Below are 20,065 nucleotides of genomic sequence, written 5' to 3' on the forward strand. Positions count from 1 at the left end.
ATTTTAGTTTCATACTCTTGGATTGAATCTTGTATTGGTGGGGCTTTTATTTTGAAAGGGTGGGACTGGGTGGGTGAGAGAGGGGGAGAGGAGACAGAACCATGATGTTTGACACACGTACACAGAGGTTTTTAAATGACAGGCTCTTGTGTGTGTGTGAGAGAGAGAGAGATTGCAGAGAAAGAAAGACAGACAGACAGAGAAACAGACAAAGAGACAGAGAGACAGACAGGAGGTCTAACAATGCCTTTGACTGAATACCTCCAAGTCATGTGTGTGTGTGTGTGTCAGTGTGTAGAGAGAGAGAGAGACTGGTACCGTCTGCTTTCTTTGAGAAATGAGTGGTCAGATTTAACATGGAGTCTAATGGAGCAGTTGGTTGGAGTTCATGTCGCTCTGCGGCTCTTTGAACCAAATGTGTAAGTCTGTGGGATTCCACAGTCATGTGTCTACGACAAGGACAAGATTAGCTACTTTTCCATCCAAAAATTATGCATGAAGAGTCAAAATTGTGGAGTTAATGGCAAAAGACAAATATTTTTTTCACAACAATCTCAAGCTGCTCTTCACTCTAGCGGTGACATCACGCACTCTAAGCTGCGCAATACGCATCCATTATAAAGTCTGAAACAAACCCAATATTTTCTGAAACTTAATCTGTGAGTTTATGAAAACTGTGTTAGCTATCAAAATGTCTATTTGGCTCAATAAAGTCCAGCGTTTTGTCTACGTTTTAAACTTTGAATCATTTTTCTACGTTAAAGTATGGCTAGTCAATATGGGTCAAAAATTAAGTGGTTTTTTAGCTCTCTTCACGCCAAAACCTCATTCATGTGAATGGAGAAATTTTGTTCTGTTTTCTGGGATTCTCGGGAAAACCGCCGGGCGAATCTCTTATAAAAGTCATATCACACGATTCCCGATCAGGCCGCACGTTGTGGTGTACTTTTTGCGCAGGTGTTGGCAACGCTGTGTGAGGAGAAGCGTGCCAAACTTTTCTGGATAAACCTGATTAAGCCCGATGGATTATATACAGTAAAGCCACACTGAATAAATGTTGGAGACATTTAAGTCATTGTCACCTAGAATGAATAGAAATTACAGAAAAGATTTATTTTGTGAACAAGTTCTACTTTAAATATGAGATTGAATCCTAGACGTTCAGGCTCCCCTTGATGCCATCATACAAACTGCTGGAACAAACTGAAAAGATGGTAAATGCTATTTTCGCTTCCTTTAAACTCTAGTGTAGGCCACAGACGATGAGAACAGAGCGACTGAGGGGATGAAAGTTGGCATTGTGATGGTGGAAGAAGGAGAAAACACATCGACATGTCGGTGGTCCTTGAGGAAGCAGTCATCCTGTCTGACCTGAAGGACCTACTAAGCGCCATGGCCACGCTGATGGGTTTGCTGTTTGCCCTGAACATAGACTATCCAAAGGAACTGAGTTACACATTCAAAGTTATTCAGAAGGTCCTCATGAACATTGGTGGAGGACAGTGTTCCTCACTTGTGCGTGGAGATAAACAGAAAAAAAACGAAAGTGAAGCCTGAGACTCAAATTACGACGAGTCAAGTCACGTCTCAAATTTCAGATATTAAGCAATGAAATGTTCCTGAGAAAAGTGTAACGTGTTTGAGAAACGCCTCCCTACAGGAGGGGAGTGTTTACTTGAAGTAAAGTACAACATGTGAAAACTATGCATCTTCAAAATGTCAACTTTTCATTAAATGAGAAAAATGTGGCTCGAGTAAATAAAGTGTTTGTTTGTTAAACCCATGACTTGTTGAATGACCTGTGTGTCTTCTTATCTCATGAGATTTAGTTCCACACACAGGTCCAGTTGGATCACTCACCAACATCACTATTTTGTATTGTATGGTGTATTACAGCATATAGTGTTGTGTGGGTGACTGTTATGTTGTAGAGTGTATACTTCTTCACAGTAATATACAGTAAAATATGTGAGTATGCATGGTAAAGGAAAGGCTCAATTAAATAGAAAACAGATTTTACAGCTGTTTGTCCGATAGAATCTAAACTGTGTAACAAGTAGTAGTGGTGTGTGTGTGGGGGTCCTCAAATAACTGATGCACAGAAAACCCAAAATGACCAAAGTCAATGCTGAGCCAAGCTTTAATTTGCCAATGCTTTACAGAGATATAGAGAGTACAATGACATGAGTACAGTGCATATAGTGAGCTTTACCTAAATATGTTCTTTATTTCTGCTAACTGAAATGAATACAGAGTGTTCCTGCACAACGAAAACAAAACCAATTCTCACATAATGGTTTGGGTTGACAGGCTGTAACTCCGAGCTTTCCAAACATGACAAGTCAATTTTTGTTAACATAGAAATCATCAATAAGCCCATGCAGTGGGTTGTGCAATCAGTCCAAAGATATTATTTCTAAATGTGTGTTCTGGGCATGAACATGGGTGATGAATAGACCGATGCTGAGCGCAGTGAGACTGGAATTCTCCTGAGATGCATTCAATAACAACTCCATTTATTTCGGTGCAATCAAATTCAATTAAAAACTCAAAATAACCCGAAGCTGCTGCGAGGGTTTTGCTAGCTGGTTGAATATTTGCTTCCACTTCGGAAGTTGGTTCTGTAGATACACAGATGTTGTCGGTCACAACAAGCGGACGCGTGTGCTTCTAAATGACGTGCTGCGGGGATGACGTATGAGGAAGTAAGCGTCGCACTGGACCCTCGACAATGATTTGATTTTGGATTATTGCAGAAAATAAGCTCTGTGGCAAACAAACACTTATGATACTTCCACGTTATGTTGAGGAAACTAATATTTAAGAACATGACAATTTGTAAATGTGTGAATTTAAATTTTTTAAGCTGATAACCACAGACCTTATTTCAGACATCTAACCAAAAACACAGAAAACAGAAAACTTCAGCACGAGAAAACAGGAAGCGCAAAAGGGTATAGGACTCATTCCTGCAGCACACTTTTAGACTTTATATATTGTAATCAATACACGTCATTGCAACTCCACCGCCGGAGCAGCTTGTGCACTGAAAAGCACTGCCGACATGTTGCGGTTTGTAACAGCGAAATATGTTCGCAAGAGGGATTCCAGATGTTCCGAGATTTTCAAGAGCCTTTTTCAGTATTTTGTTTTTATTACTGAAGAGTTTTACTACGAAGTTACCTTTAGGCTTGAATACTTTTTCAAACACAAAGACGTGTTTACTCCAGTGTCCGTGGCTAATGACAGAATTAATCTCCTTGATGATGTTGTCGGGTTTTTTAATGTCTGTACACTTTCCGGGACAAGGGGAAGCGTAAGAGTAGATGATCAGCAAGTCACCGCCCTCGCTTTCAAGTTTCAACTTCTGCAAAACTCGCAACGCGCCATCTTCAGGCTTGTCGAGTTTTGCTACAGCCAGTCTTTTGCCGTTGTACACGGCACCTTTTGAAAGCTCCTCTTTCACCTTTTCTTCGGGGTTGTCTGCGAAGAGTTGCTCTTCGATGTTTTCTGGGTCCTCGCTCTTGACGCTTAGAGCCATACTGAATATACCATCTAAGCTGTACCTGTCAGGAGAGAACACAACATGTTACAAGTATTCTCACTCTTTTGATACTAGGGATGAGTATCATTAGCATTTGATCAATACTACGATTCTGATGGGTTCGGTTCTTTATAGATACTTTATAGAATTCAGAACCGGATTAGAAGTTATTTATATTATAACATCAGATTCGCTATATACACACGTATTAATATCTCACTGGAATCAAATCTAAAATGTCAATAAATGATATTCCAGAGTGAAGTTTATAAAGATTGAAGAAGAGTGTCAGCTCTTCCTCCTGTCCTCTGTGCTCCCTCTGCTGATTCCCTGCCTGCATTAACGCTGGTAGAGAGAGAGGGGGGGCTGCTGTCTCTCAGTCTACTGAAGAATTTAAAGATGCTAACATTTAATATCCAAGATCACAGACTCTCCTTTGCTTCTGCCAAGCTAACTGCTAACCTTGATTTGAACATGCGTTAAAATCAAAAGACGATGAGCAGTCGGGATGTTGACTCACTTATCCTTGACTTTTTGTATGAGTTCCGCAAGCTTGATCTGGTCCACAGCATCCGAACTTCCAACAGAGAGGAAGAGTACCAGCATCACAGCCATCCACCACAGTCCAGCCATCTGAATACAATTTGAAGTTTAATCATACGTTTTTCCCATTATTTATGCTACAATATGCACATTTAAACTTGTACCTTTCTGGTGGAGAGAGATGTTCAATGGAGCCTCTGAAGTCGTCTTCTTCTTCTTCTTCTTCTTCTTCTTCTTCAGGTGGCAACGTGTTGCTGCAGTGAAAACAGTCAGAAGGAAGGAACATTCTTATAGAGGAGCGTGAGACCATCGCCACACCCTCAACATGGTGACCTGACCGTATGAGGTCATGAAGTGTTCAGAGAGCGGCTCATTCAACTCTACCATCATGTTGGAGGATGAAGTTTGTGGTTCTGTTGAACTGTGTTGTGTTTTACTGACGGGTGATAATAAAGACACTATTAGGAGCCTTTACTGGCTGTGTTCATGTTAACCCTCTCAGTCTAGCATCACCAGTGTACCGCTACATTAAGAAGCCTAGTGTGTATTGTGAGGCTGAGCTATGTCATGAGATAAAGGGCTGTTGGATAAGTTGTAGTTTGAATTTGGGAGATTAGCAACACCTGCAGCATGGCTCCACGCCTTTATCTGGAAATGTAAAAGCATGCAAATTCACTCATGCAAAAAGAAATTCAAAAGAGAGAAGACGATAGTAAAACGGTGTTATCTGTAAGACACGTTGAACTGTTTCACCATGAAAAATGTTCCAAAAAGAAGATGGGTGTCAGGGATCCATCCTCAAAAGTATCGGTGACGATACTACGTCTCGTGTCGGTACAAGACAAATACAAATGGGTTCATGTCATGTTGGACTACGTGGAGACTCTTCGTGGTGCTGCATTAAGTTGCTTCCCTGCAGCTGTCGTCTCCAATGCTCAGAAGTAGTGGTCTATTTATAATGCATTCACCTCAGAAGTCCCCTGCATGATATCACTTTAGCTGTTTTTGATCATAAAAAGTATTTATCAGCATTGAAAAAATGAGACAAATGACAAGTGTTTCCCAATACATGCAGGGTAGAACACAGTCTCGTGCAGAGAGGCTAATGTGTAAATGAAGCAGCAACATTCAAGTTAGCCGACTATAGATAAGTGGAATAAGTTAGAAATAACTCTCTGATGGCAGCCATGATGTTTTGAGCATATACCTCAATGTTAGTAGTCGGCCAGTGCGCATTGTGCAATGATGAATGGTGCATTTCAGACTCTCCCACTGAGTTATGGCCTTTTTATCTGATAGGATGGTGTAGAGAGCTGGGAGTTAATGACAGGAAAATAGAGATAACAATGAAATGAATGTTCCTGCTCGCACCTGAACCGGAGACGGTGTGATTTCATGGTCTGCAGTGACCTAGTACTTAAATGTTAAATGTTTATGCTTAGTTTCTCCTACTTTGTTGTCTTTAATGTCCTTGTTTTTACATTTCTCTTGTTTATTGTATATATTTCATGTGTGTGAATGTACGATGAGAGTAATGTGTAACCGGAGTCAAATTTCATGTATGCGCACGCATAAAGCTGATTCTGATTCTGATATACTCCACTATGCTGCTGTAATCCTGTACATTCCCCCACTGCGAGACTAATAAAGGAATATCTTATTTTATCTTAACGATCATTTATGATTTTGTACTTTACATCAACGTTTGACTGTTAATAATATTTTGTATCAATAATCTGAATCTGCAAAGTAATTTAAGTATTGAAATAAAATGTCGGGGAGTAGAAGTAATGAACTTTACATGGAGACACTGAAGAACACGTGTACCTGACGGGTGCAGTTACAACGTCCCACCAGTAGGTGGCGCCGCTGAGCGACTCTCGGCTGTGGGTGAGTCAAAGGAAAAGGAAGTGAAGAAGTGAACTTATAGTTTCCAGCAGGTTTGCTGTGTGTTTGGACGAAGATGCTAGTTAGGAAATGACAGCTAATGTGAGTAGACTGGAGCGGTGTGTTGTTATTGATCATCAATACGTGTTCGATAACATATCCGCGACTTAATCAATCGAGTTTTAAGTCATTCGGCTGCCTCTCTCTTCTGGAAACTTGAACGGATTTATAGCTCGACACCGTGAACAAGCTAGTTAGCAACATTAGCTGCGTTGATAGCAGCTAATGTTGCTAATGTTGCTAACTAGCTAGCTGAACTGTGATAAGAAGCTAAGCTAGTTAAGTTAAGCTAAATAAGTTAAGTAGATTTAATTTAGCTCAGGCTAGTCTTATTCCTGCTAAGCTAACGTATACATATATACATATATAAATATATATAATACCACATATTTAGTTTTAGAAGGGTTTTATAATATACTATAATAATGTAACGTTACAGGTGTCGTGTTAGCAGGTTAGCATTAAACTAATGTCACGTGATCGACACTTAATTTCAATTGCAAATCAGAAACTAACAGTAATGTGTTACAGTAATATTAAATAATATAATAATAAATAAATATTATTAAATTATATAAATAAATAATAATATGAAACTATGTAAATAAATAATAATAATAAATAAATCGTATTAAACTATATGACTAAATAATATTAAACTATATAAATATATAATGATAATAAATACATATTAAACTTCTCACACGTGTCTGGTTCTAAAGTCATGAGGCTGAATATTAAAGTGAATGTTGCGTTAGTGAAATATATATATATATATATATATTCAGGTTAGTGAAACGCGTTAATAACTGTTAAAGTGTTTTTTTTAAACGCGTTAACCATTAAATGTTGTTTTTTTCTCCTTGGTATCAAAGGTCACACACAGAGAGAGAGAGACGTTTATTTTTAGCTCTGCTGAGACTGAGGTGGTTTCTTTTAGACTGTCCTTACAGGACGGACAGTTCGCAACTCAAAGTAATAATGTTTTACTTCACAGCAGTACTAACACAAGTACTAATACCACTCTGGGACAATACTCCACTACAAGCAAAACGCCAGCATAAAAGTATGTAACGTTATCAGCACAATGTGCTCAAAGTATTCATAGTGCAGTAAAATGTTCCCCGTCAGTGTTTTACTGTTATTTATGATGTTTCTGGATTAATATCACTGCTGTATTAATGTGAATGTTGTATTTTAACTCCTTTATATCGTCATACGTTTGTAGCGTCTCTGTCCTGTGAGAACCTCGTATCTCGAGAAAGAACAAACGGTTTTCAGCTTTGTGACGACGCATCGTCCAGCTCGTCCAAGAGTTTATTTATCTGAAGAAGTAGGAGGATTTTTATCAACACATAAAGGAACATTTCATCCTTCAGTTTATCACAAACAGTTCAAATCAACACATCTGGAGATACGAGGTTTTCACTGGACAGCTAAAGCTGTAAATATTTCCCTCTGAGATGTGGTGGAGTAGAAGCATAAAGTTAAATGAAATGGAAATAGTCCAGTAGAGTAGCTTGAATTTGTAATTCAGTACAGTACTTGAGTAAAGGTACTTGGTTACATTCCACATCTGCCTACAGGTGTGTTTTCTGTTCTTTTTATTAGCACCAGAGCAGGTGGTGGAGCTGTCAATAGGGGCCCAAAAACACATGAATCCGGCCATGTTAACTGGACAGGGACCATCCTTGGGTAGCCTTATGCTCCTGAATCTGACACATTAACATGAACTAAGACACGTCCTGTCAAATACACCACGTAGTGGTTCCCTCAGTATCTAGTCTGACTGTGCACACAATGCAACTCTGTAGTGTCTCCACAGGTCAGCGCTTTGTGTGGTTTTGACCTGTGTTTCATCTCGTTTGGCGGGTTTGAAAACTCGCCAAACAAGATGAAAAGCAGCACTGGTTCCACTTCATGACATGTGAAAACTTCCTCCTTTCCTCTGTTTCATATCGTTGTAAACTAACAATCTTTTGGTTTTGGCCAGTTGGTTGAAAAACGTCATCTTGGGCTGTAGGAAACTATCACAAATCACCGCTCTCTATATATTTTATGTTCTAAAAGATGTCATTAAAAAGTGTATTAACTGATGCATAGTTAAAATAATCCTCTCGTCCTTTTTGTCAGGCTGTCTGGTGTCGTCCAGGCGCTGACTGACTGACCGATGCCTTCATCATGATGCGGAGCTGCAGCGCTCTGGTCGTCCTCCTCCTGCTGTCCCAGGCCAGAGGCTTCCTGGGCCCCTCCGATGACAACGACGACGACGTCCCCGAAGAGTGGACGCTGCTCCATGTGGTCCAGGGCCACATCGGGGCCGCAAACTACAGCTACCTGCGCCTCAACCACGACGGCCGAATCATCCTGCACATGCAGAGTCTCAAGGGCGACGCGGACCTCTACGTGTCGGACAAAACCCTGCGGCCGAGCTTCGACACCTACAAGCTGCAGTCGGTCACCTGCGGCCACGACGTGGTGGTGGTGCCGGGGGACTTTGCCAGGCCCGTGGGCATCGGCATCTACGGCCACCCGTCCTACAAGGAGAGCGAGTTTGAAATGCGGGTGTTCTACGATCCAACGGTGTCCCAGGAGCTGTTCGACGAGGGCTACACGTCAGAAGACGGACACAAGAAAAAGAAATCCCCTCAGGCGTCTGAGGAGGACTTTCAGGAAGAGGAGTCGATCTTTTGGACAATTCTAATCGGACTGTTGAAGATTGTACTAGAGATTTTGTTTTGAAAAAATGTTTTCCTGCGTTGCTGCTGTGACATGAGGAGGAGAGTCTTTGCTCAGTCAGCATTGATACGATTGGAGAAGATGATTTTCTGTCATTCTGTAGCGATGAGAAAATGTGGCACAAAAAAACTTTTAACAAATTCTTTTCTTTTCTTGTGATCAAACTGCGTAACGGATGAAATCGGTCTTAAAACCTGTGGCTGGATTCTTTGCTGAGTTCACCGGTGAAGCCTGACCGTATGTTTGGTGATGAGCAAATGAACAGGAGCCTGTTGGGTGCAGCACATTCGGCTTTTGGTGTCGTCTCGTACAACCAGACGGATTTCAAGCGCGTTGAGCTGTTTTCGTGTTAATTCAGGCCTTGATTTGGGCCTTTTGTGGTTTTTCTTAATTTAACTGCAGTTCAACCAGAAGGGCAAGAATTTAAATCTTTAATACGAAACACAGATGCAGTATGTAAGAGTTATAGGTTACTTTTATACGCTCCTCCTCTCCATACTGGTCGTGAAGGAACCTCTACGGACAGAACCCACAGTCCTGGTTAAGTCCCGGTGATGCTTTGAGTGATGACGTGTCATCGCCTGTTTTCAGATGCGGGATAAAAAGCCTGCCGTCATATCTCCCTCCTGATCACACCGCCTCTCCGGTTGCTCTCCAAGAACTCCGTGTTTTCCATGTCCTGATACGATGACTCGTGTCACCGACGATAACGACAGAATCTCCTCGAAGGAGTTTCATTCAGTCGATCACACAAAGTCGCCGTGTGGAGTATTTAAAAATACTTAATAATTTGAGCTCAAATTCTGCCTATTTTCTCACCTCCAATCGTTGTTGTTTAGTTTTTTTAGAAGAAGAAGTGCTGGTGGACGCATCAGAAAGAGAAGTTCAGATGCATTTTGACAAACAGACTTTGTTTTGATCTTTTCCTGTGTTTTTGTTTTGAGCGGTTTTACTTTTGGTCCGCCGCGTCGAGCCTCCTGTACTGGTCTCCTCATCGGGGTCTCGTAGATGTTGTGAGGAGGTGTTTCAGAGGACAAACAGGTCTCGTGGACTCTTATGAAAGTAGCTTCGTAGAGAGCCAAAGTGAAATTAGAACATCAAAGTTCTGCTTCAGAAGAAAGGAAGTCAAAATCACTAAAAGTCTGGATTGAAACAGAGTCTTTATTTAAACCTTCAGCGAATGAAACTATCTTTGTCTCTTCTTGTGTCATCAAGCGTTTCAGTTTTGCAGAGATCCGATTGTCTTCAGCTTTAAAGACGTCAACTTAAGTGAAACACAGAGACTGTGAAGTACTCGAGGTGGAGACCGTGAACTGAATGAGTCTCATCACGTTCAGGAGGAACATCTCGTCTTTATTTAGACTTCACGTCCAAACCAATCCTTCTGACTTCAGCATAAACCTTCAAAATAAGAGTTGGATTCAGACAGCGGTGACTGGCTCTCACCTCTCGGCCTGTGAATGAATGAAACCGGCTTGTCTTAACTTACATAGAAGAACCACAAACTACTTAGCAATACAGTCATTGTCAGCCATCTTTGAAGATGAACATGAGGTTTCCTACCGGTTTATTTCTCTTAGGAGAGAGAGAAGGTTTCATGTTATTATGGGACACAAAGGAAGGTTGTAACAGTAAACAGCTGTTGGTCATTTGTCGTAAGATGCTGAAAATGTTGTCATGATTCTCAATTCACCGTTTCATTAGTTTTCAACATTAAATGTGATCGTCTGGGTTCACCGGGACACACGGCTACCGGCCTGTTGACACGAGTAGCAGCATTTCATTTGATCGCTCACTGTTCTTCTGTTTTCGTTGCCTGTTGGACGAGCTCCTGATTTAAACGAACGTCACCTCCTGCTGTGTGGAGTCAGAGCGAAACTCGCTACCGATGAGCAGAAATGTTCAACAGTGCCTTCCAGTGGTCGCTCTCCGTTGTCCTGTTCACAGAGACGACGCAATCAGGTTTCTAAATAAAGCAGAAGTGTTTTTCGCAGACTGTTAAAAAAAAAAGAACAAAAAAAAAAAGCTTTTGTCTCGTTCATCTTTGTTTCTGATTCTTTTTTGGGAAAAAGACTCTTAAATGTTGAGCCGAGTGATTCTGAGAGAAATCAAATTTAAATAGTGTTAAATGAGGTTATACATGACTCATATGATTTAAACGTACTGAATGACACGACTTCTTTATATAAATATATACATATAAATATATATATATATACATAAAGTGCAGCCATATTTTCGTCAGCTTCCAGCTGAGCTGCAAAATAAATCTCATTGATTGAAGACGTCTCTAAAGACAGTTAAAGGTTATTTTACTTATAGACTATTATAATAATATAATATATGAATGAATCACGAATACACGTCATGACTTTAAGAAAATGAGGTTCTGTGTATTAAACAGAAAAGTAGAAGTATATATGTATATATATATATGTATATATATATGTATATATATATATGTATATATATATGTATATATGGTCATTTAATGAATAATGTGACGGTTTTATATCTGGATCATAATCATTGTGTTCATCTATTTAGCAGCTGTTAAATGTGGAGCTGATTTTATTTAGTTTAAACTATAATACATAATTTATGAGTTTATTTATATTTTTAATTAATCAGAATCTGTAACTGATGTTATCAAGTAAATGTAGTGGAGGGAAAAAAAGTACAATATTTGCCTCTGAGATGAAGTATAAAGTATCATGAAATAGAAATACTCACATAAAGTACTTCAGGCAACACACTTACTTTCCACTGAAATGAATGATTAATCAACTAATAACTGAGTTCATGTTTTCTAATATTTTATAGATATATATTTTATTTGTATTATATATATATATATATTATATATATTTTTCAAAACAAGAAAAACTACTTTGGAAGATTTATGAAATAAGACTGAATTTGAGATGCAGTGTTTACCTTCAATCAGAGGTGAAAGTAACTAAGTACATTTACTGAAGTACAACTTTGAGGTACTTTACTTGAGTACTTCTACTCCACTACATCTCAGAGGGAAGTCATGCACTGTTTACTCCACTACATTTATCTGTCAAACTGTTGTTACTTTACAGATCCAGTAAAATAAAACATGAAATATTATTATTGATTATTAAGGAGCGTAACCAGCTGAACCTTTAAATAATCATTAATGCATCAATGATCATCATCCAGTCATGTATATGATTCTCAAATGAGACATTCTGCATAACTAATACTTTTACTCGTAGTACTTTAATAATATTTTGGTACTAATACCTTTGTACGTTTACTTGAGTAAGATGTACAAAGCAGGACTTTGTAGCAGAGTGTTTCTTTACACCGTAGTACTGATACTTTAGTAAAATACCCAAATGAGATATTATATGACTTATTAAAAACAACAGAACAGAATCCTTAAATATCTGCAAAAGTTGAAGCTTTATTTACACTTTTTAACCCAAAGAGTCACTTTGTTGCAGCATTAAAGCGACTCATGAACAGTTTGTTTACTGACTGAAAACAAGCAGTCTGTGTGTGTGAAGCAGTCCACTCTTCTTCTTCTTCTTCTTCTTCTTCTTCTTCTTCTTCTACTACTTCTACTTCTTCTTCATGTGAGTCTGGGGGCCAGCTCGATGCTGTTGATCCTCAGCACCGTCTGCGGCTGGATGATGATCCTCTTGCGCTGGAACCGGTGTCTCTTCCAGAACGTCATGTGGACTTTGGGCCAGGACTCGGTCTTCTCGATCACGGTGGCCTCGACCCGGACCAGGTCCTTCCCGAGCAGAGGCCTGCCCAACAGGGTGAAGTCCTCCGCGCCGCACAGCAGCACCTTCTCCATGCGGATCCGCTCCCCGCACTCCGCCTCGATGTGGTTCTCGATCAGGATCAGGTCCTCGTCGGTGACCTTCCACTGGCGGCCGGCGAAGTGCACCACGGCGAACAGGCGGCCGAAGTCCCGCCGGTCGATCCGCTGGTTCACGGTGCTCACCACCGCGGCGTGTCGGTTCCGCTCCTCCTCCTCCGGTATCGGGCTCATCTTCTCCGGCCACGGAGGACTAGACAGGGAGGTCCAGGGCATCAGGTCCCGGGCCTCGGAGCTCTGTGTTCGGACCGAGTGTCTCGGTAACAACCTGGAGCATGTCCTCCACAACACCGCTCCTCTGGACAGCGACATCTTTGACAGGAAATGCTGTACTACGTCGCACCGCGCATGCGTGACTTGACACGGTATTTTGCGCATGCGTCACTACAGGATCACCTGACTTTTTCTGCTTTCAAAAACATCCATATACTTAAGTACTGTACTTGAGTACACATTCGAGGTACTTGAGTATTTCAATTGTATGTACAACTGTATTGTATCTGCAACGTCACTACATCTCAGAGGTACATATTGTACTGTTTATTGTACTACATCTCAGAGGTACATATTGTACTTTTTACTGTACTACATCACAGAGGTAAATATTGTACTTTTTACTGTACTACATCTCAGAGGTAAATATTGTACTGTTTATTGTACTACATCTCAGAGGTACATATTGTACTTTTTACTGTACTACATCTTAGAGGTAAATATTGTACTTTTTACTGTACTACATCTCAGAGGTAAATATTGTATTGTATGTTAAATGCTTAGTTTCTCTGTTCTACTTTGTTGTCTTTAATGTCCTTGTCTTTATATATTTTCTTGTTTATTTGTATATTCTATGTATGTACGTTAAGAGTAATGTGAAAACCGGAGTCAAATTCTTACTGTTTAGTTGGTTAATTTAATATTATTCTATTTCATTGTATATATTGTGCATTCTTATACTTACTATTTTTTATTTTTTTACTCTGTTACTTTGATAGCTTACCTGTATCATAATGCTGATGTATCGAACAAATTTCCCCTTTTGGGATTAATAAAGTATCTCTCTGTCTGTCTGGATTCCATGTATGCGTATGATTCTGGAAACTGCAATTTACGACATCCAGTGAACGCAGCGCAGCTCTTGCCTCCATTTTGTATCGGTCGGCCCGTTTCCGGGTTTCCGAGAACAGGACCGATAATAAAACGGTGTCAACGGCGGAGTAATGGCTCTGCTGGTCGCAGCCGGTCAGGAGTGCGGGTAAAGTTGTCCGTAGCTACCTGTGAAACAGTTAAAAGTGACTTCCTTGAACGCGTCGTTGTCTCAAAAGAAGTCTTTACCGACAGAAGTCACACAGGCAGCCGGACTGCGCTGACACACTGACAGCTGGAGAAAGTAAACAGATCGATGCTAACCAGCTAACTGCGGCTAGCTACGAGCTAACTGCGGCTAGCTACGCTGCTAGCCTGAGCTAATGCTAACGTTAGCCGGCTAACCTGTGAGTGGTGTTGTTTTTTGGTTGCGTTAAGTTACATAATATTGTTTTTGTCAAACTTCTCTCGACAACGGATTCGCACTCAACGGAACTTTTCCATTCATGTTGTTTTTGGAGGACGAAATTATCAAAGCACCACTTCTTCTTCTTCTTCTGTGAGTACATTATCAGGATGTTTGAAGCTAACTCCACTTTATGCTAAGTTTATGCTAGTGCCAGGTGTATTTCTTCACTCACCTGGGCGCGGCTAAACTACCTGAACAAGGCCTGATGAATCCTGTTTTACTGAGCTGTATGTTCTACGAAGCTCTCAAGATAATGTGCTTAAATGTTGTACTTGTTACTTCACTACACCTCAGAGGTAAATATTGTACTTTTTACTTTACTACATCTCAGAGGTAGATATTGTACTTTTTACTGTACTACACCTTAGAGTTAAATATTGTACTTTTTACTTCACTCCACCTCAGAGGTAGATATTGTACTTTTTACTTTACTACATCTCAGAGGTACATGCTGTACTTTTTACTGTATTATATCTCAGAGGTACGTATTGTACTACATCTGAGAGGTACATATTGGTTATGCTAGTACCAGGCGTTTTTCTTCACTCACCTGGGAGGTGGCTAAACTACCTGCCCAGGCCTGATGAATCGTGTTTTCCTGAGCTTTATGTTCTAAGAAGCTCTCAGATAATTAAGTACAAGTACTAATACCACACAGGGAAAATACTCCACGATGAGTAAAAAAAAATCCTGCATTTAAAACCTGTCTTAATTAAAGATAACGTGCATGTTTTTGTCGCAGGGAACTCTTGAATTTGTCCAACAACATTTGTGATTTATGGTTTAATAATTGGACGAGTGCATTTGTGTTCCACTCTTAAACAATTTAGCCGAGGGGGATATTTGTCCTGGAAGTGTATGAGCACAAACAAACGGGCTGTGTTATTGCTTTACTTGAGCTGTCAGTGCTTTAAAAAGCCTAAAAACACACACAGAGCCGCGGGCCTTTTAGCTCTGTGTATTTCCTTGACCACAAAAGCATCCTACTTCCTCACCCCCCCTCCTTTCCTTGGTTGTATTTCCCTGTGCAGCGCCACACTATTGATGTGAATAGACTTTTTCTTTTCATTAAATGGCTGTTTGGGTGGACAGCTGAATGGAGACCAGACATCAGCAAACCTGACCTACTTATGGACCACTTCAGGCTTATTCAGATTATAGGAGTCAACGGTCAAGCACACCCTGCTTTATGGTCTGTTTGACTCTAAATGGACCATCATTTACTAAATGAACATCATGCTGTATTGAAGAAGAATTGAAACTGGAGATTGAGACCATAAACTTATGTTAACAATGTTTACTGAGGTAATAAATCAAGAGAGAAGTAGTCATTTTCTCATAGACTTCTATACAACCAGAGGAGTCGCCCCCTGGTGGATTGCCGCCTGGTCTTGAAACTAGTCTTCATGGCTTCAGTTCTTATACACTCAACAGACCTCCAGACAATAATTTGTTCTCCCAGAGGAGAGATAACCCCCCATCCTCAGATTCTGTCCACTTTAGGTTAGGAACTAATATCCTAACATTGCTACAGTATTACAGATATTCAGAGTTAGATAATCCATTATATGCTGCTTTATGTATTATTTATTATGTCAATTTCCATATTCTTCTTCTGTAGAGTTTTCTTTAAGAAGTGTTTTACATTGTGACGAGAGACTTCGCACGTACTGGTGCCAAAATGTTGAAAATGTTGGTTATCGTGTAGAACTTTTCAATCAAAACCTGCGACAATACAAGACTTTAATTTAGATATCAATACCTCAATACCATATTTAGTGAAGTTGAAGTCTGTTAATAGTAAATCTTAGTGTCTGATCCCACATCTTTGGCTCCTAGTGGGAAAACATTTTCTGCTTTTGACTAATAAAATAATTGCAATAGTTCAGTATATGAGTTATGTTTTTATCCTAAGCCGAACATTTCCATTTTATTTTACCCGCTTAAAGTCACTAACTCAAGGTTTCTCATTGGAGCTCGAGCCCATTAAGACAATGTTCAGAAAACTAATCGGAGACAATTTTAATTAATAGTTTAAGTTGTTTTCAAGCAAAAAGGGCCACAGATTCACTGGTTTCTCTTTCTACTTTTTTGTTTTCTTTTAAACTGAACTGAGGATCTTTTGGCTCTTGGACTGTTGGTGCACTGAAGTAAAGCTTTATTTAAAGATGTTCCTCCGACAGTTACTTAAGGACAGAAGTCAAAGGAGGACAAACTTAACCCCAAAGGTTCTGTATATAGAAACTTCTATTTAGTTCTTTTTTTTATCCTCTTAAGACTTTCAATAATTGTTACATCTATTCATGTTTTTTGCTAAATGCTTGTGTCAGCAGGAAGAGGAATGTTTTTTGTTTTAGACCGTAATGTCTTCAGCAACAAGCCGCTATTTTTGATAACATGAATCATTCTAGGCTGTAACATGTGGTTATAATGGAGCATTCCCATCAGATGAAATGTCTGCTGCTGATGGATTAATCAACTAAATGTTGCAGCTCTACTTTAACAGAGTGATTTAAATACCAGAAAGTAGTCTGAAGCGTGACATTATGTTTTATAAGTTTATGCATCTCGATATCAAAAGGAGTGACGTCATTAGTGATTGTATACTTATTCAGATTATTAGTGAAATGTGCTTGACAGTTTTGGAGTTTGGAGTCGGGCATTTCCACCGTCGCCATCTTGGATTTTGGCCATCGCCATCTTTTTATTTTTTTATCAGAAGTAACACAAGAGGGAGGAGATAAGTACATCCGAATGTGGAATAAGACATTTTTAGGTGAATAAAATGTTACAATACGTTTTCATGACCTGAAAACATGAACAACTCCCAAACACTGGTAGAGACCTGTCAATCACAGTAAGCCCCGCCCTAAAGCACACCCTGCTTTATGGTCTGTTTGACTCTAAATGGACCATCATTTACTAAATGAACATCATGCTGTATTGAAGAAGACTTGAAACTAGAGATTGAGACCATAAACTCATGTTTACAATGTTTACTGAGGTAATAAATCAAGAGAGAAGTAGAGTCATTTTCTCATAGACTTCTATACAACCAGAGGAGTCGCCCCCTGGTGGACACTAGAGAGAATGCAGGTTTAAAGGAGGTTGCTGCCTGGTTTTGAAACTAGTCTTCATGGCTTCAGTTCTTATACACTCAACAGACCTCCAGACAATTATTTGTCGTCCCAGAGGAGAGATAACCCCCCATCCTCAGATTCTGTCTCTGTGCCTTTCTGTTTAAACCACGTCGCTGACTGACTGACTGGCGAGCTTGCTCGGTGAGATTCCTTTGGATTCCCTCAGTGAAAACCTGCCTCAACACTCAGCAGCAGTGGAGGGTGGTGCCTGCGTGAGCCAACAATGGGCCCAGACAGCTAACTGGTTTGGGGAGATCCAGTGACCTCAGTCCCTGTGTTGAAACATTTAGAGTAGTTTCATGCGTTGGGTTTATCATATAAAGTCAGCAACAGGTTGTCTTTACCTTCTCGTCCGTTTGCTCCATAAGAGAAGCGACTTTTACAGAAGTGAAAATGAGAAAAACACCTTCATCATATTAAAGCATTCTGGGTATAACCAAATGTTTAGGTTACGATCCTCGTACGCCAAAAGAGACTAAAACTGAGCTTCTGCAACAGCAAATCTAGTAAACGTTCATTGGAGACGACGGGGTTCTCGCTCTTTCTATGTGAAACAGTTTCAGCCAAAGCTAACATGAAGTTTCAGCCGTCTGGGTTTGACCAATCAAAGCAGCTTTCTCTTCCAAAGTTTGTCTTTTTCTGGTGTTTTTCACCTTGATACTGAAATGCTGTGAATTTGTAAGAGACGCCTTCTTGATTTGTCTAATTGAGACTTTAAAGCCTCTTTGTGAACGTCGGCTGAACTTTGGAAGGATGGATGTTGACCCCCCGCTTTAGGAAGAGATCTCTTAATACTATTTCTGAAAGCTCTGCTTTCTCTGCTCACAATCAAGTCAATTTTATTTACTTAGCCCCGTATTAGAAATCACAAACTTCCCTCAAGGGGCTTTACAATTTGAGCAACGCATTACACAAAGAAGAAGAAGGAAAAACTTCCCCCCAAAACACTTTTAAAACAGAAAAACACAAAGAAAGGTAGAGCAGCTGAGGAGGGACTGAAATAGATGTTGTGTTTACACAATAGACCAACATAGTACATTTACAGTACAAAGCCTTTCTGAAAAACTCTGCCACTGTAAAGACCGAACATCTCTTAAATACACTCCACCGAGGCAGAGAGGATACCAACGGTAGGATTCATCCTCGCAGGTTCATGAATTTTTTCAAGGCAATTTCAAGGCAATCCGTCTGATAGTTGTCGAGATAACAGACGATCCTAGAGTCTCTCTGATGGTGTGAACGGGTTTAAAGCACTCGTCTTCTCTCCGCCGATGCTGGTGATCTCGTATTGCTGTACCTGCTCAGGGCTCTGCTCTTCTGATGGGTTGAGTTTGTTCTCCTGAAGCCTCGAGGCGGTGCTTCTAGTGTCTCTTCTGACCGATCTTCTCCTCTCTCGTGAATCATGTTGTCATATTCGTCCCGTCACATTTCCTGCGCATCATCCTGGGCGCCGTCACGGCCACAGACGGAGGCATGGACTCCACAGAAAGCACTTTAACATTGTTCGCTACACAATGGAGCACTTTCACTCACTGCCTTTACAATACGGCGGCTTCTGTCCACTTAGTCCTCGTTACTGAAGGCAATAATGAAGCAGTTCACGAACGACAGACTGAGATGAACAACCCCAAAAAAAACATTAAATACAAAGGCATTCATGTGCTAGTGAGTAGAGATGACGCTGAACTCTACTTTAGCAAAGCTTGAAGTACGATGAAGTACACTGTTGTACTTATTGGACCTGGTGAGGATTTAGTTTTTGAAAGTGGAAGATTTGTGTCTTTGGTTTCCATCCATTTGAGTTTATTTTTTGCATCCAAATGAAATAGTTTACAGGATGTTCAACCTACGTTTCTTTATTATTCATAGAATACTTGACTTGTTTCTTCACAGTTCTTGTTCAAAGTAGTCCATGGATATGAGTTCACACATGATTACAATCGCTCCTCAGCATGGTGGAGGTTGGTTTATGCGTTTTGAGTATTTACAGACGTTGTCTTTTTGATTCTTCGCAGTTCATTTTGTTTGAACGCCCTCTGGCGTTTCGGAGAATAATGCGAGGAATGGTATAAACGCTACGGGGCCGAGCACGAGTATAAACTAAGCTTCAGTCCGTCTGTGGACGGATGTTGTCACTGCGGTAGCGATATGATGATAACCTGGAGATAAACATGTCAGAAGACGAGGGTGCTTGTGTATTTAAGATGCTGTGCTCGCCAGAGGAGCGGGATCTGGTGGGATCCCGTTGTTAGACGTTATCTAGTCGTGAGCCAATGAGGCGTGAGCACCTCGTATATATCTAGTATACCAGCCTCCCATCCTCGTTATGTCACCGAGCTGCAGCGGAGACGTGTTTCCTCCTCTGGGAAAGACATTTCACACTCAGGCTGTGTTGTTTCCAACCACAGTTGCACAGAAGGTAGACCGTTCATTTTATTACTGGCCCAGTTCATTACCGAAACATCCTCGAAAATAACCTGAAAGAAAGCAAGAAGACGATTAACTATATGCACATAACATTTCTTTATGCGTGTGACAGGTCTCGGAGTGTTTATTTGATGTACTCTGTGTTTGAATCGTTGTTTTTTTCAGCTTTTAACTGATTTTAACGTGTCTGGTTGTTTTGCAGGAGTCCGCGCGTGTCGTCCCAGCTGAGACGGTGACGTCACCGGTCCTCACCACCCCACGCAGAGAGGTGCCAACAGGAGGACAGGATGCCTGCTCCTCCCCCACCCCCTCCT

At 40.5% G+C, this 20,065-nt stretch overlaps 3 protein-coding genes and 1 long non-coding RNA gene across 6 annotated transcripts in view; 2 read left to right on the forward strand and 2 right to left on the reverse strand.

Moving 5' to 3' along the window:
* Nucleotides 1-2,122: 2,122 nt before the first annotated feature.
* On the reverse strand, nt 2,123-4,342 carry LOC306696585. Its single transcript, XR_013767102.1, has 3 exons — nt 4,252-4,342; nt 4,065-4,177; nt 2,123-3,566 (listed from the first exon to the last, which is right to left on the reverse strand). It is a non-coding gene; the product is annotated as an uncharacterized lncRNA (long non-coding RNA).
* A 1,655-nt stretch (nt 4,343-5,997) lies between these two features.
* On the forward strand, nt 5,998-10,771 carry cUnh6orf120 (chromosome Un C6orf120 homolog). Of its 2 annotated transcripts, XM_079158951.1 has the most exons (3): nt 6,032-6,076; nt 7,032-7,100; nt 8,168-10,771. In XM_079158951.1, exon 3 carries the CDS (start codon nt 8,216-8,218, stop codon nt 8,774-8,776), a length of 561 nt encoding a protein of 186 aa, XP_079015077.1. In that variant the 5' UTR covers nt 6,032-6,076; nt 7,032-7,100; nt 8,168-8,215; the 3' UTR covers nt 8,777-10,771. The 2 variants fall into 2 exon arrangements, with proteins under 2 accessions (XP_079015076.1, XP_079015077.1); XM_079158950.1 differs by lacking the exon at nt 7,032-7,100 and having other exon boundaries at nt 5,998-6,076.
* A 1,418-nt stretch (nt 10,772-12,189) lies between these two features.
* mrpl21 (mitochondrial ribosomal protein L21) lies at nt 12,190-12,944 on the reverse strand (the record flags this gene model as incomplete). The annotated part of the gene is made up of 1 exon (XM_079158961.1): nt 12,190-12,944. The coding sequence occupies one exon, from the start codon at nt 12,942-12,944 to the stop codon at nt 12,378-12,380; it is 567 nt and encodes a 188-aa protein (XP_079015087.1). The 3' UTR covers nt 12,190-12,377.
* Nucleotides 12,945-13,814: 870 nt separating this feature from the next.
* The window catches only part of wipf2a (WAS/WASL interacting protein family, member 2a), a 15,706-nt gene continuing 9,455 nt past the window's right edge, over nt 13,815-20,065 (forward strand). The window contains exons 1-2 of one of the 2 annotated variants that reach the window (XM_079159263.1): nt 13,815-14,274; nt 19,954-20,065. The exon at nt 19,954-20,065 is cut by the window's right edge and continues 36 nt beyond it. In XM_079159263.1, coding sequence (XP_079015389.1) covers nt 20,039-20,065 — 27 coding nt within the window. In that variant the 5' untranslated portion in view covers nt 13,815-14,274; nt 19,954-20,038. The remainder of the gene's footprint in view (nt 14,275-19,953) is intronic. The other variant, XM_079159264.1, reaches the window with a different exon arrangement.

Source organism: Pholis gunnellus, assembly GCF_910591455.1.
Source record: "Pholis gunnellus genome assembly, chromosome: 5".
Lineage (NCBI taxonomy): Eukaryota > Metazoa > Chordata > Actinopteri > Perciformes > Pholidae > Pholis > Pholis gunnellus.

Coding starts and splice junctions, on each gene's coding strand:
- cUnh6orf120 (XM_079158950.1), top strand. CDS start 8,216: ATGATGCGGAGCTGCAGCGCTCTGGTCGTCCTCCTCCTGCTGTCCCAG.